The 18,717-nt window shown below is 40.1% G+C and overlaps 1 protein-coding gene across 1 annotated transcript; it reads right to left on the bottom strand.

Annotated features, from left to right (window-relative positions):
• Nucleotides 1–6,057: 6,057 nt before the first annotated feature.
• On the bottom strand, nt 6,058–18,386 carry CNGA1 (cyclic nucleotide gated channel subunit alpha 1). Its single transcript, XM_055339359.1, has 8 exons — nt 18,280–18,386; nt 17,086–17,208; nt 16,076–16,138; nt 11,478–11,519; nt 11,278–11,388; nt 10,014–10,121; nt 9,165–9,271; nt 6,058–7,680 (listed from the first exon to the last, which is right to left on the bottom strand). The coding sequence occupies exons 1-8, from the start codon at nt 18,384–18,386 to the stop codon at nt 6,266–6,268; spliced, it is 2,076 nt and encodes a 691-aa protein (XP_055195334.1). The 3' UTR covers nt 6,058–6,265.
• Between the last annotated feature and the right edge of the window lie 331 nt (nt 18,387–18,717).

The following is an 18,717-nucleotide window of genomic DNA, read 5'->3' as shown; positions in this document are numbered from 1 at the left end:
GTTCTTAAGATAATATTTAAACATGTTAGGTATAACTGGTCCCATCAGGATCAGTATGTGCAAAATCTATTTATTCTTACCATTTATTGTATAATCTTGTTTTAAATGTCATATACAATTTAATTAATAATCGTGGTAAAAAAAATAATCATCGTGGTTATGATAAATTCTTAAAAGTTCAAACAAGTGATATTTACTGATTTCCTTTCACCCACAAATCTACTTACAGCTCAAATAGGTGATTTAGTTACGGCTTTCATGTTCCTAGAGATCATGTAATCCGAAGACAGCAACCTTAACTGGGCTCAGGGAGCACTCAATCCACATTGTCAACACCTTTAGCATACCATATTTGATCGCAGATAAGTGTTTGAAATATGGTTAAGTTATATTATGTATTTTTAGATCCTTTGTGATTCATTTTTGACCATCTTCTCTGAGCTGCCAGGAAGTAGAGGCTCTCTGGTTTGGCATGCAGGCCAGGAAAGCAGGCTCCCTCTTCAGGTAAAAAAACAGAAATGAAACCAGGTCAGTGGTGGTAAACCAAGAGGTCTGTAGTAAGAGATTCAGAACCAAAATTTTATTTTATTTTATTTTATTTTATTTTATTTTATTTTATTTTATTTTATTTTTTAGAACCAAAATTTTAATTAAGAATCTCTAAAAGGAGAGGAAATAGCCATCATTTCAGCTCAGTTAAGAACAACTCTCATTTTTCTGTCACTGGAAAGTCCTGTCTCTCTTTAATCAATGAGTTTCAAGTACCCAATTATCTTAGACATAAAAATAAAAAATATATATAATTGAAGTAAATTTCATGTTACTTTATTGTGGTATGCTTTCTCGGTAATTTTATATATTTTGTGCTTTGGGGGCAATTTGACACTGTATCTGAACGAAGCAATGGAAACACCCATAATGTAGATCTAGTAATTACCAGTACTTTTTGCAAACAAAGAAACAAGGGAGAGTGATTTCCTCCTTTCGGAAATGAGTGGGAAAAAAATAACTTTCCTGTTCTCCAGCCTCCTGCTAATGGTAGGCAAACGTTCATCCCTTGTGCCCTGGTTGTCTCATTGGTCACTCTTCCGAGAATAAGCAAGGAGGCCACTGAAGAATACCACAGAACTCCATGGATTTTGGTGCCACCACAATACTGTGCTCCTGGGCACCATGAATCTTTGTGACAAACTCAGGAAACAGGCTCACTGATCTCTGAAGAACAAACTCAAGTAGCTTCTTGGACCAAGTCCAACTGGCTAACGCGCAACCCAGATAGAACAAAAATGAACCCAACTAAAAAAGAGGAGACATTGGCGATCTGACAAGAAACGCAGTATCAACTCTTTTAAGGGGCCAACATTGTCAGGATAGTGAGTGATTTTGTGGTAAATTGCTATTTTTGGAACCCCAAAGGAATGCATTGGTGAAAAATGCATTCTTTCACCTCTAACTCATCAGGAAACCAAGAGCCAGACCCGTAGTGTAATTCTAGCAAGTATTGTCTCGAATGTACTCAATATGCAGTCTGACTAGTTTAAAGTGAAAACATACAGAGAACAGACATGTTATCACCAAGTAGAGCCCGTAAAGCACTCAACTCAGTCTGTGTAGAAAGCAATCGAGTACAGCCTTTTAAGCGAAGTAAACACTGGACCAAGGGTCAAAGTCCAGGCCTTGTCCTGAACTAGCTGTGTGAATTTACTTACCTCCTCTACTCCTCTTTTCTCCTTCATTCAAAGCAGTTCAGATCTACCAAAATTATAGAGAGAATGCATGTATTTGCATGCAGGTGTGTCAGGTCTTAACATTTGGATTTATTTCCTTCAAATGGTTTTTGAAAATTTGAGATATCATAGACTGTGGAAGTCCTCAGAAGTCTCACTCTCCCTCCCACCCTGTTCTCTCCAGCCCCCCAAGTGTAAGCCCTGTTTTGATTCCTGCTCATAACAGGCATTCTCCAGCCTGTTAATCAAACTGTTACACCAGAGGTGCAGATCCACAAATGCTGCTCAGTCTTGTGCTGTGCGTTTGTAAACTTTCTACAGAAGATATTACGTGGACATGCAAAAGTCAGCATGAAGGCAGGGGTTAAGGGCAGGCACCCTGAAGCCTTGTTGTCGGGGTTCAGGGAGCAGTTGTTCCACGTCTTTCCCGTGAGTGGTGGGCAAATTACTTTAACCCTTTGTGCCGGCCTTTCCTCCTCATCTTTTAAACCAAAAACATAGTGGAAGCTATAAGTTTTCACAAAGAATAACTGCATCTTTGTACAGTGCCTGGCACAAACTAAACCCTAATGGTCTCTGTTACCATCCAAACGTTTTATATAATTCCATTATAGGAATTTATTCCAATTTATGTAACTAGCCTCCTCTTGATGAACACTTAAGCTGTTTCCAATTTTTTTCTATTATAAACATTCTTCAACATTGCTCCTGTTGTATGTGCGGCCAAGTTTCTGTAGTGACAATACCAAGGAATGAAATTGCTGGGTTTTAGATCAGCCCCACCTTGGCTCTAGCGGATATTAGCATATGGCTCTCCAACATACGGTCAAGATGCCCCCTGTTATTCCAAATTCTCAATACTCTATATCCTCACCAATTTCAGTGCTTCCTAATCATCTTTTCTGTATTTGTGAAATGAGAAGGGGTGAATTAGATGATTTCTGGAGTCGTTTTGCATTTTCTACATCTTCCAATTTCCTTCCCATGCATTTCCCAGTTTCTCCCTTCACCTAGAAATAAACTCACGAACAGCAAGCTTTTCTTTGGGGTTGAAAAGCCTGATGTTTGGTATTTTGCATTCTTAACAGTAAAGATACCCAAAAATACCATTTCTCTAGTCATAGGAAGAATATTACCTAAATTGACAGTGTCTTAGCCAGGCATACTTCCAACACTGTTAAAACAGATCAGTGGTTTCCACACTTTTTAAAGCAATGGACTTTTATTTTAAATAAAAATATAACCTGAATTTCAAAATAAATGCTGGTTCCTCCCTTTTTTTCTTTTGCTTACCTCGAATACATATCTTACAGAGCGATGAAAAGCTTCTTGTAATTTAATTGTTGTTATCGCTTTGTTGAACTTTCTGAAATTAAGAAGTACTAAAATGCTTCCATTTATCTTGCTTCATCCATTAAATTTGCATGAAATTTTATTTGATCATGTTTTAATTTTAGGCTGGCATATAGTGCGCTATGCTAAAATCTTCTGGAAATCTTCATGTTGGGCGGGGGATGCCCATTATTGCCGAAGAGCTCTGATTTTACTACCTATATTTTCTGTGAAGAGAATTTTAAGCTTTGAAGGTTGTAATTATAGATCAACATTGCCACCTGATGGTAAGAAGTTGAATCGCATCATATTTCAAGTTGGAAAAGTTGGGGTTTTTAAAAGATGCATGCAAAGTCTTGAAGCGATCTATTCCTATGAGAAAATTACATTATAGGTGGGGGGGGGGTGCAGAGTAAACAGATCCACTGGCAAGACTAGCTTATTGGGTTTCTGCTCCCTCATTGACCTGCCATCAATGAGTTCCAGAACTCTCTTATCTGCTCGCAGATGCAGTTACTAACGACCTTCAGATTGTAACCAGCCCTCCCTTGTCCTTATATCAAGCCTGTCATAATCTTAATATGTTAAGACAGCCAGTTGGAGTCTGGAATCAGTCTGGAATCTGGGTAGTTTTTGGACTACCAAAAGGTGGGATTCGCCTTTGGCACTCACTTGTACCCAGCTCAGCATCCTTACCATGAGTCTCTCGAAAGCCACCTATTTCCTGTTTGTTTGTTTGCTTAAAAATGATTTCGGTATGAAGCCAGAAGCATTGCATTCCAGGGCTCTGAACTGGAACCTCGCCACCACCTGTCTGAGCCTCCACCTGGAGGAGTCACGGAAAAGGAATTGGCTGAGCCTTCCTGACCCCAAGTCTTTGAAGGTTTTTTTTTTTTAAATTTTTATTTATTTATGATAGTCCCACAGAGAGAGAGAGAGGCAGAGACATAGGCAGAGGGAGAAGCAGGCTCCATGCACCGGGAGCCCGATGTGGGATTTGATCCCGGTTCTCCAGGATCGCGCCCTGGGCCAAAGGCAGGCGCCAAACCGCTGTGCCACCCAGGGATCCCGACCCCAAGTCTTTGAATCAAGAATCTGCCACCTGTCCAATATAAGCATCAGAGAGACTCCCAGAGCTTTGGGTCAGAGTTCATCAAGTCGAAACCCTGGGATGTCTCTAGTTGAAATCAGACTCAAAGTACCCACCCTCCTGGATGCTGTGACCAGGGCTGCTTCTCCTTGGGAGCGAGGCCCTGAGCCAAGGGCCATTCCTACCTTACCATATCAAGCCTCTTTACAGTGTTGTAGAGGTTTTTATAACAGGCGACAAAGAGCACAAAGAATAGTCTGCATGTGAAGAAGGAATAAAAAGTAAAAACAAAAACAAAAACAAAAGATAGGAAAAAGAGTACTTGTCTCAGGCAGAAACATTGTTATATATTAATTACGACCCACCCACCCCAGTACTAGTCACTTCCTCTGTAGTGAAGAAATACTTGCCAGCTGATATTGAAGAGATAAAATGTAAAATGTCAACATGAGACTGCAAATACCATGTACAGTTCAAAGAATATTCTATTGATAGAATAGAATATACCATAGACGTGCACTGATCAAGGTCCATATAAATATCTGAAATGTCAAATTAACAGGATGTCACGTTAAGTCATATCATTACAGGCAGAGAGAGAAATTTTATATCAATTCCAGTGATCTCTGGTAAGAAGACTTTTTTTTTTTTTTACCTCATCTGAGTTAACTAGTAGGTTTATGATGGATTAGCAATGTCTTCCACAACCACACACTTGTCATACAGAGCCCTTTTCTGAAATTCCTAGAACAAATCCCATTAACTCCTTCCTGGTTCTCCAGTTAGGTGCTTCTCAAGCTTTAATGTATGAATCACCCAAGGGTCCTGCTAAAAAGCAGTTTCTAATCCAGTAGCTCCACGGTAGGGCCTGAAATTCTGAATTTCTAAGAAGTTGCCTGATGATGCCATGCTGGTCCACAGAACCTACACATCTCCTTTTCTAACATCACAATTTCCTTTATTAATCATTCAGCAATGGGATTATTGTTATACCTTTTTTTGTTGCTGGCCGGTCAGGTAAGGAAGATAGTAGCTATTGCTGTCAGGTCTTAAGAATCAGAGACTTTTAAAAATTTATTATAAAAGTATAAACTGAGGGTTGCTGGAGGGGAGATGGGAGAGGGAATGGGGTAAATGGTGATGGGCATTAAGGAGGGCACTTGATGTAATGAGCACTGGGTGTTGTATCCAACTGATGAGTCACTAAATTTTACCCAAGAAACTAATGCTATACTATGTGTTAACTCACTTGAATTTATTTTTAAAAAAATATTTTATTTATTTATTCATGAGAGACACAGAGAGGGGCAGAGACACAGGCAGAGTGAGAAACAGGCTGCCTGCAGGGAGCCCAATGTGGGACTCGATCCCAGGACCCCGGGATCATGCCCTGAGCCAAAGGCAGATGCTCAACTGCTGAGCCATCCAGGCATCCCACTAACTTGAATTTAAATAAAATCTTGAAAGGAAAAAATATATTATAAAAGATTCCTACATTTTATGATTTTTAATGTTACATATTTCTATAGAAGTGTAGATATGTGGAGTTTGATTTGTCACACTTTTCTCATAAGAAGTTTCTCTTCACCACCCTTCCTAAGTCCTAGACTACAATGACTAATATCCTTAAAATGACCCTGAAGTGCTAAAAGATCCTAAACTCCCTATTAAATTATCAAATAAATAATATTCACCATAGTTTTAGGATTTATTTTAATTTATTGCATTCTAATCCTTTTTAAAATGGTATCCTGAACATGACATACATGGTAATTCCCAGCTGCTCCTTCACAATGTAAAATGCCTGAAAGTGAGGGATACTTGTTCGCTTTTATAGAGTATTACATAAAAGGAGCATATATGAAAAAAATCAGAAAATATAGATACTGATAACTTAATCATTCTATATCTTTGCACATTATCCATTCTGAAAAATCCTAAGGATGATGATTGTTAATCACAGTACCTCCCAAGTGGGTGCGCGGGCCTTGTATCCTGCACCAAAGCCCATTTTCCTTATGGAAACACTCCCCCAGCTGAATCTCCCTCTTCTTCCAATTTAGAGTTGCCTAAACCAAAAGGATCATGAGGCACGTCCTTGTTAATGACCAGCTTCTCAGTCCTGTGTGGAGTCCAGGGGCCTACTTTCATCTCCCGTTCCTTCAAGAGCTGAAAATTCTGTGTCAATAATTGGTTTCAGAAATCTCTCAACTTTGGTTAGTCTTTGCTTCAGTTTCTGCTGCATTGACTCATACTCAGCCAGGATCCGAGCAAACCTTGTCTGCAAGAGGTCTACTGATCCCTCCATTCGGGTGACCTTCTCTTCCAGGTCTTTAGGATCACTTCCAGCATTTGCAATATTTATATCCAGTAGACCATCTTTCATCAAGATTTGCTTTCCCTTCTCTTCTAGCATAGTTTTGGCATCTGGGTACTCAGTTAGAGCTTCCATGAGGTCATCTTTTGAGAGACAGAACAGATCGGAGTAGCCAATACTTTTAATATTGGCTGTTCTTCGATTGCCAGCTTTGCTACCTTTAATGTTAAGGATACTGATCTCGCCGAAGTAGCTGCCATCACTCAAGACCACGAACTGAGTGATTCCATCATCTGCCACCACAGCGAGTTTGCCTTCCTTGATGATGTACATCTCTCGTCCGATATCCCCTTTCTTGCAAATGTAATCTCCAGGACTGTAGACTTGGGGTTGTAATTTCAAGACCAATTCCACCAACAGCCCAGCTTCACAGTCCGCAAAAATGCGCACCTTTTTTAAAGTGTCTAAGTGAACGTTGATGGCGATCTCTGCTCTCAGCTTATCAGGTAGATACTTGAGGACTTCTTTCTCATCAACTGTTTTTTTGTTGGTCCACAGATAGTCGAACCATTTGATAACTCTCTTTTCCATATCTTTGCTTACATTTCGGAAATGCATATATTGCTTGATTGCATCAATTCTTGCTTGAAATTCTGCCCTGGCAGCATTCATGTTGGAAATCATAGAACCTATGTTACCAACAATGGTAGCAAAAATTAACACTCCGATTAGGAAATCAACCACCACAAAGACATACTCAGAATCCCTCACGGGAGGTGGTGTTTCACCAATTGTGGTCAAAGTCAGTGTAGACCAGTACAAGCTGTATACATATTTTCTAGCCAAACGGCCAAATTCAGGATCGTTAACGTCAGGATACACCCACGTATCATTTCCAAATCCAATAGCTTTGGAAATAGAGAAGTACACACACGCATTCCAGTGGATAATGATGACGATATACATAACAAGGTTGGAAATCCTGAAGATATTTGGGTAGTTTGTTCTTGTTTCTGTTCTCTGGAAGAACTCAAACATTCGAGAGATCCTTAACAGTCTGTTTAATCTAATTTCTGGATAGTTCCACCCCAGCTTAAAATACAGCAGATCAGTTGGTATTACTGATAGAAAATCAAGTTTAAATTGCAAGTTTGATTTATATTTCTCTATGAGCTTAGCCTCCTCCCTCACCAGCAGTCCTTGTTCTAAGTAACCTAAAATAGAAAAAAAAAATTCATGTTTTTGTTTTTATGCCATTATGAATTTTTCTAAAATAACCCTCAAGGAACTTCATCAAGTTCAAAACAAGAGTTCATTTCCAGTAGGGGCCCCTGGGTGACTCATTCTGCTAAGCATCCGACTCTTGGTTTCGGCCCAGGTCATGATCTCATGGGTCATGAGATCAAGCCCTACGTTGAGCCCCACATCAGGCTCTAGGTGCAGTGAAGAGTCTACTAGAAGATTCTCTCCCTCTGCTCCTTACCCCACTTGCTCTCTCGCTCTAAAATAAATTTTAAAATTTTTAAAAGTTCATTTCTAATAAACATGCTTTTAACAACGTTATAAGATATGAATACCGATTAAAATATGGTTATAGAAGATAAGATATTCTTTTGAAGAAATAAAAAGCAAAACATTGTAAGTGCAAAAGTGAGAGATTATAGGCAATGAATATATACTTTGTATATATTCAGACCTCTGTAGATCCAGCATCTCTACCCAGGTAAAGCCATTATTTTTATGAACAGCGTTCTTGGAAATTTTTCTAAATGCCCTAGTGTTGTGCCTAATGCCTCATGCTAGTCTATTGTCAGAATCCCAGCCCCACCTCTGAAGCTTGGGTACCAGCCTTATTGTCTGTTATGTGTATTCCTTCCTTGTCCCTTCAATGTGAAGAATAAATGTCCTTTGAAGGTTCATTTTCTCTCTCCTTCTTGTTCCCCAGGCTTCCTTAGATATCTGGGATCCTACTTTCTCCTGCATTTTCAAAGTGGGCTTTAAATTTTAACATTCTGATACATTTCACCATGGAAAGAATCTGTTCCCCTTCCTAGACTGGCTACCAGAGGTGTGAGCAGAGCATGGCTCCAGCCCACTGGTATTTGGAGCATGTCCCTATTTTAAATAATGATTCTTAAGTGCTACTCTCTGTACGGTGGTTACCTTTGCACACAGAGAGCAGTGTAAAAATGATAAGTTTATACCTACTTGTCAAGAATACTTAAGGGGAAGCCATCAGATCCTGCTCCCTGGTCAGTAATGCCTCGCCATGACCACAAAGTTGAATTAAGGATTTGTACCGTGTTACAAAATCTCTAGTACAGCTCTGCTGGGTATACTGGTTTCACCCCATGCCTCTTCCTGGCTATATGTCTGTTAGGTAGCAATTACCCTTTCTCTACAGAACTAGCAGAATCTTTCTGTTGTCTTTATTCCTCTCAAATGGCACTAACCCCATGAGCAAGTTAATGGGGGAAAGCCACCAATCCACACTCAAAGGTTGCCTAGTAAAATGAATCAGTTGTAGTGACCTAAGCTTGTGGGTAGGTATATGGCACTCTTGCTTTCAAACAGCTTTTTCCTCTAAAATAGATTTTTAGGAGTTTATTTTGAGGAACACTTCAATGACAGAATTTCAAATTATACTGTAGAGGTAAAAGCGCCAAATTACAAAACATCCAAAGCCGAACACATTTACCTGTCCTTGTTCGTACAAACATATCAAGAAGATAGACTGTATCTGATAGGTAATCAAAAATGATCCAATATTCTAGGTAATCAGACTGAAGTTCATCAAAACATGCTCTGTAAAAGAAAAACTTGCATAAATAAAATGAAACAGGGGCAAATGCAAATGAAAGTCTTCTCTGCGTAATTTTTATCACGTTAAGAGATATAATACACTAAGGCTGATCAGGTCCTTAGGGTCAATTTAAACAACCATGGCTTTTCTGAATCTGAGTGGTTGGATGTAGTTTTCTCATGTTTTTGAATTCCAACATTCTTTCCATTACACTAGTTCACTTCATGAAGACATCAAATAAGAATAAATGGTCTCAAGCTAATGTCAAAATACAGATAACCAGGTTCTTTTTTACTATTTGTACCCAAAATGCTTCAAGGAATGTTCTTGGTTCTGGATGGCTGAGATGCTTACTGTCTAAAGGACAGAGAACCAGAGAAATCACTTGGGAAACACATCTTGTTCTAAAACAACCCAGATCTTTTTTTATCCCCCCACTCTTGACAACATTTTTTTTCTTATGGGCCTAAATAAATAAAAAAATAACAAAGTTTCTCCCCAAATTCTAATTAAGTGACTCAGCAATCAAAAGTTCAAAAATATCCTTCTACTCTGCATCTAAGTATATTGGGAACCAAAGCACCCACTCCTGATTTTAGGAAAACACATGGAGAATAATGCAACCTCTCTTTACAGCCTGTGGTATAGAAAAGAGGTATGTCCCAAAGAGCCCTGGACCACACTGTTAAGTCAGGTAACTTAGAAATTAGAAGCAGGTCGAGATCCACAAAAATATATAGATACCTTGCAATAACCATAGTCCAGTTGTACATAACAGGTAAAGTGATGCAAAACAGCCAGTTATAGTACATGTTTCCTGCAGGATCAATAACCATGACCTCTTTCTTCTCCCTAACAGCAATTAGAAATAAAGTAGAAGGTTAACAAGAAACAAGGACATTTTTATTTCACGTATCCAATATGGTTATGTCCATCACCCACCTGTAATGAACGAAACAGAAGTAAGCTGGAGAAGCTCACTCTACAGGGAGAAGACTAGCTTGGCATGAGTGTGCCAGACATAAGAAATCGCTTAGTGAGCACTGGATAGATAAATTACTAGTCTTACATTAAACCTTACATTAGGCTTTTTAAAAGCCCTTGTTTTATTGTGGTGCTACAGCCATTTCTATCAATCCAGCCACTGAGAAGGAATAGTGGCACAGATCCTGCTAAACTCTGGATATTCCATAGACCTCTTTGGTAGGTTATGGGTGATGAGAGGATGAAGTGTTGCCACTCCCCATAGGAGGTAACAAAACAATCAGGAACTACAGGAACTAAACAATCAGGAAAGGGAACTCGTGGCTTCTTTCTCACCTGTAGGGAAAGAAGAATGTAACACAATCTAATAAAAAGTATTTGTTCATAAGCATCTATGAAGGATGAAGAGGCAATAGAGAGCAGAGGGAAGGAAGGAAGGAAGGAAGGAAGGAAGGAAGGAAGGAAGGAAGGAAGGAAGGAAGGAAATATTTGCTCAAATGGAAAATTTTTTAAATTTTCTAGTATCAAGACTACTTTGGGGGGGGGTGCTGTTGGTAGTGGGGGAACTAAAGATTTTCTTTTTAAGTAATCTCTACACCCAGCATGGGGCTTGAACTTACAACCCCAAGATCAATAGTCACATGGTCTACCGATTGAGCTAGCCAGATGCCCCAAGCCCATATTATTAAGGATTTTTCCCTTTATAAAAACTTCAACAGGGATCCCTGGGTGGCGCAGCGGTTTGGCGCCTGCCTTTGGCCCAGGGCGCGATCCTGGAGACCCGGGATCGAATCCCACATCGAGCTCCCGATGCATGGAGCCTGCTCCTCCCTCTGCCTGTGTCTCTGCCTCTCTCTCTCTCTCTCTCTCTCTCTCTCTGTGTGTGTGTGTGTGTGTGTGTGTGACTATCATAAATAAATAAAGAAAAAAAATATTAAAAAAAATTAAAACTTCAACAGCTTTCAGGAAACTCCCTGCATCCAAAATCCATTATAAATTCATTCCTAATTTCAGTGCCACTTACTCTTCTTTCTTATCTTTGCCTTTCTCCTCTTTATTTTTCTTCTCTTTTTCCTTTTCTTTCTTCTTTTTCTTCTCTGAGTCCTTTTTATTTTCATTTTTATCTCCTGATTTGCTGAAAAGAGAGAGATGTGGTTAGCCATAAAGCACAGAAATATTCTGGGCCAAAAAATCTGGGATCACTCATGCCAAAGTCTAACTTACCTCTTCTTTTCTTTTTTCTTTTTCTTTTTTTCTTTTGGTTCTCTAAAGAAGAAATAATATTTAAGTCACATGATCAAATTACATTCTGACTTCCATTCTTGTTTACTTTCCTCTCTATTGAGCAAGAATTCTGAGCCTTGCACTCAGGGACGTGCCCCCATGCTCAGAGACCAAAAATCTGGTCTCCTAATGGAGAGTTCTACAAAAATGGACCTGTACCCAGATGATAAAACAAATAAACAAAAATTCCTGGGTTAGTGCATGTGGAAAATTGAAGGCAATGGTAGTAGATAAAGGCATAAACTCAAAGAGGAAAATCCAGGAAGCAATAGCCCCCCAAGAGTGCACTTTCAGGCTCCATGTATCCCCCAAAAAACCATTTAAGATTTAAGCTTCTTGATATCACTTATATTTATTACTGAGTAAGAGCTTTGAGAATTTCAAGAAAATGCCATCAATTTTCTTTAGGGAGGGTAATCACAAATGAAGCAATTTTTTATGAGTAGTCAAAAAGCTCCACACAGTAGAATCCTAATTCTTAGAATCATTCACTGGATTTTAAATCATCCTTTTCTATATGCAATTTCTTCTGGAGTGGAGATTATGTGATTACAGGCCTCTTTCTATCAGCTGAAGAATGGATTCTAGAATCAGGCAGACCTCAGGTCAAAACAGGCTGCCATTGTTGGCTCAGATGTCTTGGGAAATTTTATTATTCAGACATGAACAAACAGGCAGCTCACTACCAGGAGCATCATCAGAGATCCTGTTAAGGGGAGACAGGTCTAGGCCTCAACGTACAGGTAAGAGCTGGAGAATTTTAGAAGAAGAGTGAGGATGTTAACGGGAAGGAAATTTTCAAGTGGGAACGTACACATGAATTTAGTCTGTACATGAATAACCCGCGCAGAAGTGGAATGCTGCTATTGAGGAGAAACAGGAAATAGAATGGACGAGGAAGTGGGGTTTGGCACCTAAGGTTGTCACGTACAAAGGGGAACAGAACATAAAACTGGATGAGGGAGAACTGATTGCTCTAAGAGCACATTCTTGTGATACAGGTTTTAACATCGGACCACAGATCCTAGGAAATGGTGCTAACACACTGCTCAGATGTCTCCCAGAAGCTCAGAAAAGGTGATGGCTCATGCTAAGTGGAGTAAATTACAACATGCCATGGTGGATAGTGGAGAAAGGTATCAGAAAGACTCAGAGAAGTAATATGCTATAGTGGACATGCCAAGTAAGGAAGAGAGCCCACCAACTGACTACAGTCCCTCAGACAGTTTAAAGGACACAAAAATGATAAGGAATGTGCTCGTAGGAGGGGCACCAGCATCGCTGAGAAAACTCAGTGATGCGGCCCTCTGTCAGCCAGGGCTGATAGTGATAGATGCCAAACTGGGTAGAGAACTGGGTTCCCTGAGAGCAATAGGGATAATAGAATCTGGGAATGAGAGGTCAGTGGCAGTGCTTACTCATCAGAAGAGGGATGGTTCAATAACTATAATTAGCATTAAGGTGAGCATGGGTAGACAGAGGACTTAACCCATGAGAGCTATGGAAGAGGTTAATAGATCACTATATTCTACTACAGGTAGATTCACATCCTTTTGGCTTGTCAGGACACTGTTTAACATATACATAATCAAAACAGATCAGGATGGATGATCAGGAGGTTGAGAGCAAGTTAACCCAATAAAAAGTCACACCCTCATGGATAGTTTCTAAACCTGAGCCAATTCTCAGAAATGAAACCACTGACTGAAGCAGAAGCTAAGCCCTCACGAAGGACCCTGCAAGACCTCCACAAGTGTATTCAGTAATGATTTCCCCAGTCTTTCCCCCAAAGAAAACCTGTTGGTGGGTTATTTAGGTGGCTGCACCTGGCGGGAAAGGGAGTCTCCAGATACATTAAAAACTATTTGGCATGACACCCAAGCTGATATTGAGGCCCAGGGATTGAAATGTCATGCCTCCCATTAAAGTTGGGCGGGGGGAAGCAGCATATGGTAACCTAGTAATAACAGAATCCATGATATATGACTTACGGATCTTCCACTGGGCCTAAAGCCCCCCACTATGTCCATTTCTCCAGTTCCTCAATGTAAAAGTAGGAAGTATATATTTGGTCATGAAGCAGAAGCTTCAGCCCTACTAGTTCCTTGGCTTATAGAGTAAGAGCTACATAATGGAGAGGGCCAAGTAGAAGCCCTCACATTGCCTCCTGTCTGCTGGCTGAAAACAACACTGCATCCTGGACAGAAAAGAAAATGCAGTCCTTACAGACCTACTGCATGTAGTGGTGGTGGTTCCCTCCCATTGCCATTTAATACAAAGTCTGGTTCCTACACAAAGCCCATGGATACTTGTGGGTGACAGTAGACTGCAGAGAGCAAAGAGTAGTCCCAATTGCAGCTACTGTGGCAAATGTGAAAAGCAATACATTCATGCAGTTCTACATCATATACCTAATGCTCCAGGTCAGTCATGGGGAGTGTGTTATATTTTTTATCACTATCAGGGAAGACGATCAGAAATAGTTATGAGATGCAAAATAGAACACATTTATAGTCTTTTCCAGAGCTATGTTCTCTCTCCTTCTTAATGTCACAACACAGCCTAGAGGGACTTGGACCATCTGGATATTCCTGAGAACATCACATTTCTCCACTATATAGGGCCTTGAAAGAGGATGAACTGACCATGGGACACAGAGTGACTACTGACCATGACCTGGATTCTGTCAGAATTAACAAGTTATAAGGTTGTACAGCAAGCCATCGTATGATGAAATGGTTTATTTGGGATCGAGCAGGTGGCTCGGTACCTTCCCTCCATGTCATCTACCACTGTTGTATCAGCACCCATCCCTCAATTGTCCACCATGGCCATATGTGGGGGTCTTACAGGAGCAGCTGATGGTGCATGGTCTAGGCATGGGCCAGCCTGACATCGAGATGCAAGCCAAAATGGGTTGTGTCTACCCTATGGCCCTACTTTAAAGGTGACTCTAAAAGATCATGATAAAGTTAATCTTCCCAATGGCACAGCTTCGAGTAGTGCACAATCATCCACTTTGTATGGAAAAGGAAATGGCCAGGTATGGATCAAAGAACCAAGGAGTTTAAGTGGGAGTGACTCACATAGGGAGTATGTCCTTCTCATCCTCACAACTTTATGTTCTGCAGATCTAGAGGTTTCCAGGTTTCCAGGTGGATCATGTGTCTTACAGGCAACACGGTGTCCCATTAAACATTAAGCTGTGACTACTCCCCAGTCACTTTGGGCCCCTCGTGTCAAAAAACCAGTAGGTACGAAAGGAAGTCACCATATTGGCAAAAGTAACTGACTTCTTTCATCACACATAGATGGTCTTGCTGTTATATGATGGGTTGGGGGGATGGTATATTTGGCACACAGGTGATCCGCTCTGGTGTCTTTGGTGTGCTCCAGCCCAGTTTTAGTGGTAAATGGACAAATAAAGCAGCTATAACTCAAGAATGGCACGTGGCCAGGGGCTCACATCGTTCACGGATAAGGGTCTGCATCATTCATTCCACCAAGAAAGTCATCTAGACCAGCAGAAGTGCTGGCCAGGGGGTGATAGGAGTCTTGAAAGGAGGAAGGAAAGCAGGAAAGGAGAGCATAAGGAATTTCAGTTAAAGCCTCGAGACCAGCTGCAGCTGGCAGGGACCTCAGTTTATCCCATTAACCTTCCTCTTATAAGCTTCCTCATGGAAAAGAAGAACAAGACTACTAGAGGAGGTGTTCCCAAATAGGGTGAATTTTCTGCAAGAAGAAAGCAGAGCTGAACAGCACAAGCAGCATAGGGTATGGATGCAATAGCACACAGAACTGTGGCACTCATTCCCCCCACCTGCCAAGAGTATTGGTTGCTGACAGGTCACAGTCTCCCTCTCCTTTGGCTGGCTTTGGCTGAAGGAAGCCACCATGCTCCAAGTTATGGCCCCATCCTAGGCACTGCCCTTGATCAATGACTGCGTGAGGGGAAAGGCCCAGTCCCACTACCCGACTATGACACGACTCTGAAGGGCCATCCCTGCTCTAGAGCTCCCCATATCAACTCTGTTCCTGAAGTTCAGCTTCTCCCTCTGCCTGGTCCTGCTCACCTAACTCCCTCCTAGGTATCGTTCCTAAGAGTGCTCCCAATAAACCTTTGCGCACACACCTCCCACTCAGAGATTGTCTCCTAAGAAATTTGACCTAAGACGCATTGGCTTAGAATAGAAGGGATTACTGATATTTCATTTATTTTTGTACACAAGGAGAGGCAATTGCGTTTACACTATAGACAATGGTTTTCTGTATGTATTCAAACACATACATACATACATACATTCATACAGACAGGCTGCTTTCAATCTGGGTAGTCACATTTTTCAGATATAAATAACCAAATGACAAAATAATAGAATACCATATCTATACCAGTAGATACCATAATATCTACCATGGTAATGGTAGATAGAGTTTTCCTAATAAAGATCTCCTCTATAGCAGATTCGAGTATATTCCTACCTTTTTCTTCATGTTCCTTAAAAGCAAAGCTTTGGTTCTATTGTAAATGTACTTACTGCTCCTTATTGCTGCTATTGTTAACATTGAAAAGCGCGATGGCACCAGGCAGGTACTGCTCCCTGAAAAATGAAGATGTACAGTGAAATCATAATCGTCACCATCTGCATAATGTCCATGGCAAGCAACAGTCTTAAAGAACAAACTCTTTGTTCTAACTACTGCCTAGACAATTTTTGAAAATATAGAGCCTCCATGAGTTGCTGAGTATCAGTGCTATGAACCAAAGTAATTAGTAAATACCTATTAATCAATGCTAACACCCAAGCTTAGCATCCTCCGTGGCCTCAAGTGAGCCACCTTGGATGCTGCAACTGCCAGGAAGAGATCTAAGACTTAGATTGTCAGGGAAGATGGGAAGAGAAGAAAAGATAAATAAAAACAGTGGGAAAACTGAAGGTGGTCAGTGGGAAAAGGATTAAGAGAGGGGAAAAAGGGAGGGAGCAAAAGCAAAGTAAAAGTAAATATGTTCCATAGGATGGGAGCCCCTGATCCACATCGACAACCATATTCCCCTCACACCCTCAGAGTCACGGGTATGAAGTTTTCATGAGTGTTTCATTTCCTATGAAGGACTTGTAGCTTTTCTTTTCTAGCTACTCACACTAGTGCTCGACTTCCCTGAAAGTAGGGTCAAATGGGACACAGCTTTTTAGAGGAGCACAGCCAACCCCTCCCACGTACAATTTCTTCAGGACCCTGAAAGAAGGGTCAGAAAGAAGTCATAGGGGACTGGGGCATGAGGTTCTTCAGGGACAAAGAAAGACAGGCCTCTGAAAATGACCAGCAAGGGTGTTTGTGACTTGAGGCCCCATGGACATGAATAGTCACCAGGCTGTGGCAGTTGCCCAAGAGAGGAAAAGGTGAGTAGCAAGTGACTCCTAAGATCCTCTGAAGTGGGGGTAGCAGAAGCATTTGTCAAGCCCACTAAATAGAGGAGTAGAATACCTATATTTCATCTAAATAAGAGTTTAAAAAGAGCTATGGAGGAGTAGCTCATACTGCTCACCTCTGTGATGGATCCCTTCTCTGTGAGTTATTTCTACAGGAATCCCTTGTATGGGGGGTTTCATTCTCTGATTCTTCAAACATGGAGGCACTGTCGTCATCACCATCATCATCAGAAAAGGAGCTATGGTCCAAAAGGTGGCAGGGATGAATCAGATCAATGTTTTAAATAATTACGAAAAAATAACATTTCTCATTAGGAGGACCATTGCCTCATCTTTTCTCCTTCCCTCTCAAATTAACATATAGCCTTTTTTAATTAGAGTGAAATGAGAACTTTCAGAATACACGGAATTAGGGTATATGTGTTATTCAGTAAAATTCGTATAATAAGAAACTACTTTCTAGGCCCTCCATATTTCTATTATTGGATGCATTGATTAATGTTAATATTTATCAGATAGAAAGCATGGTATCTTTGCTTTATGTCACATTATACATTTGTATGAACTAACCTGTAATAACATTTCTTTCCACAAAAAAATAAATTCAACCACATTTCTACCCATTCAATTCATTTGTAGGGTAACCATTTTATTTATTTTAAAAAACCAATTAATTAACATATAGTATATTATCAGTTTCAGGGGTAGAATTTAGTAACTCATCAGTTGCATATAATACCCAATGCTCATTACACCACGTACTCTCCTTAATGCCCACCACCCAGTTACTCCATCCCTCCACCCTCCTCCCCTCTGGGAACCCTCAGTTTGTTTCCTATAGTCTCTTAGGATTTGCCTCCCACTCTGATTTTGCCTTATTTTATTTTTCCCTCCCTTCCCCTATGTTCATCTGTTCTGTCTCTTAAATGCCACATGAGTAAAATCATATAATTGTCTTTCTCTAACTTATTTCGCTTAGCATGATCTAGAGTAAACACTTTAAAAACATTTAGCATTTCATACTTTGTATTATTTCACATTTCGTCTATGGCAATGCTGTCTCTGTAGATTTGAAATGTCCCATAAGAAAAGGCCTTGCTAATGATTAAGGAAATATTCGGCATAAGTGCTTCTAAATAAGGACCACAATAAACTATGCTCATTTGTGAGACAAGTTATGCTGTTCCAAAGTATAAATAAATTGAGTAAATTAAATAAATTACAAAGATCAAGGCCACAAATTGAAAGTGAAACTGAAATTAAACCTAAATTTAAGAACAGCGAGTGGTATTAAAAATGCAACGATTTACCTGCGTGCCCCATTTTCCATCCTTCTTATTTCCTTTTCAATATCTGGAACAATCACATTGGGAATGTTTACAAAAGAGTACCATGTATTGATAATATTTTTCTTCATGGTTAGTTTAATATCTGGGGAAAGAAAAAGCCCCATTAGAAGAATTTTATATATTTACCCATTTAATCAGAAGCTTCACGCTACCATTCATCCAAGGCTGTCATAACAATTTTATTTCCAGTTATATGTAGGAATTATTCTTTAATAGGATACAGATGTGGCCTAAACCCTTAATTACCACTAGCTCGTTTTTAGTGTATTTTTTAAAATTCAAGAATATACCAGAGGTGTCGAACTTTTTATTTTGGATTTATCCCAGCTTTAAAATATTCAGGCAATGTAGGCCTAGAACAGAACTATGGGGCCCTCACATACACATCAAACAAGTAAC

The sequence above is a fragment of the Nyctereutes procyonoides genome, unplaced genomic scaffold (assembly GCF_905146905.1).
Source record: "Nyctereutes procyonoides isolate TBG_1078 unplaced genomic scaffold, NYPRO_anot_genome, whole genome shotgun sequence".
NCBI classification, from domain to species: domain Eukaryota; kingdom Metazoa; phylum Chordata; class Mammalia; order Carnivora; family Canidae; genus Nyctereutes; species Nyctereutes procyonoides.
This window is presented reverse-complemented; position numbering and strand designations above follow the sequence as displayed.

What these genes read in the sequence shown, in the direction of transcription:
- CNGA1 (XM_055339359.1), bottom strand. Translation starts at nt 18,386, where the DNA reads ATGAAGAAAAATATTATCAATACATGGTACTCTTTTGTAAACATTCCC. An exon ending in ATGGAAAATGGGGCACGCAG is followed by an intron (nt 17,209 to 18,279) that starts GTAAATCGTTGC and finishes TTTGGACCATAG; the next exon opens with CTCCTTTTCTGATGATGATG. An exon ending in AATAGCAGCAATAAGGAGCA is followed by an intron (nt 11,520 to 16,075) that starts GTAAGTACATTT and finishes TTTCTTCTTTAG; the next exon opens with AGAACCAAAAGAAAAAAAGA.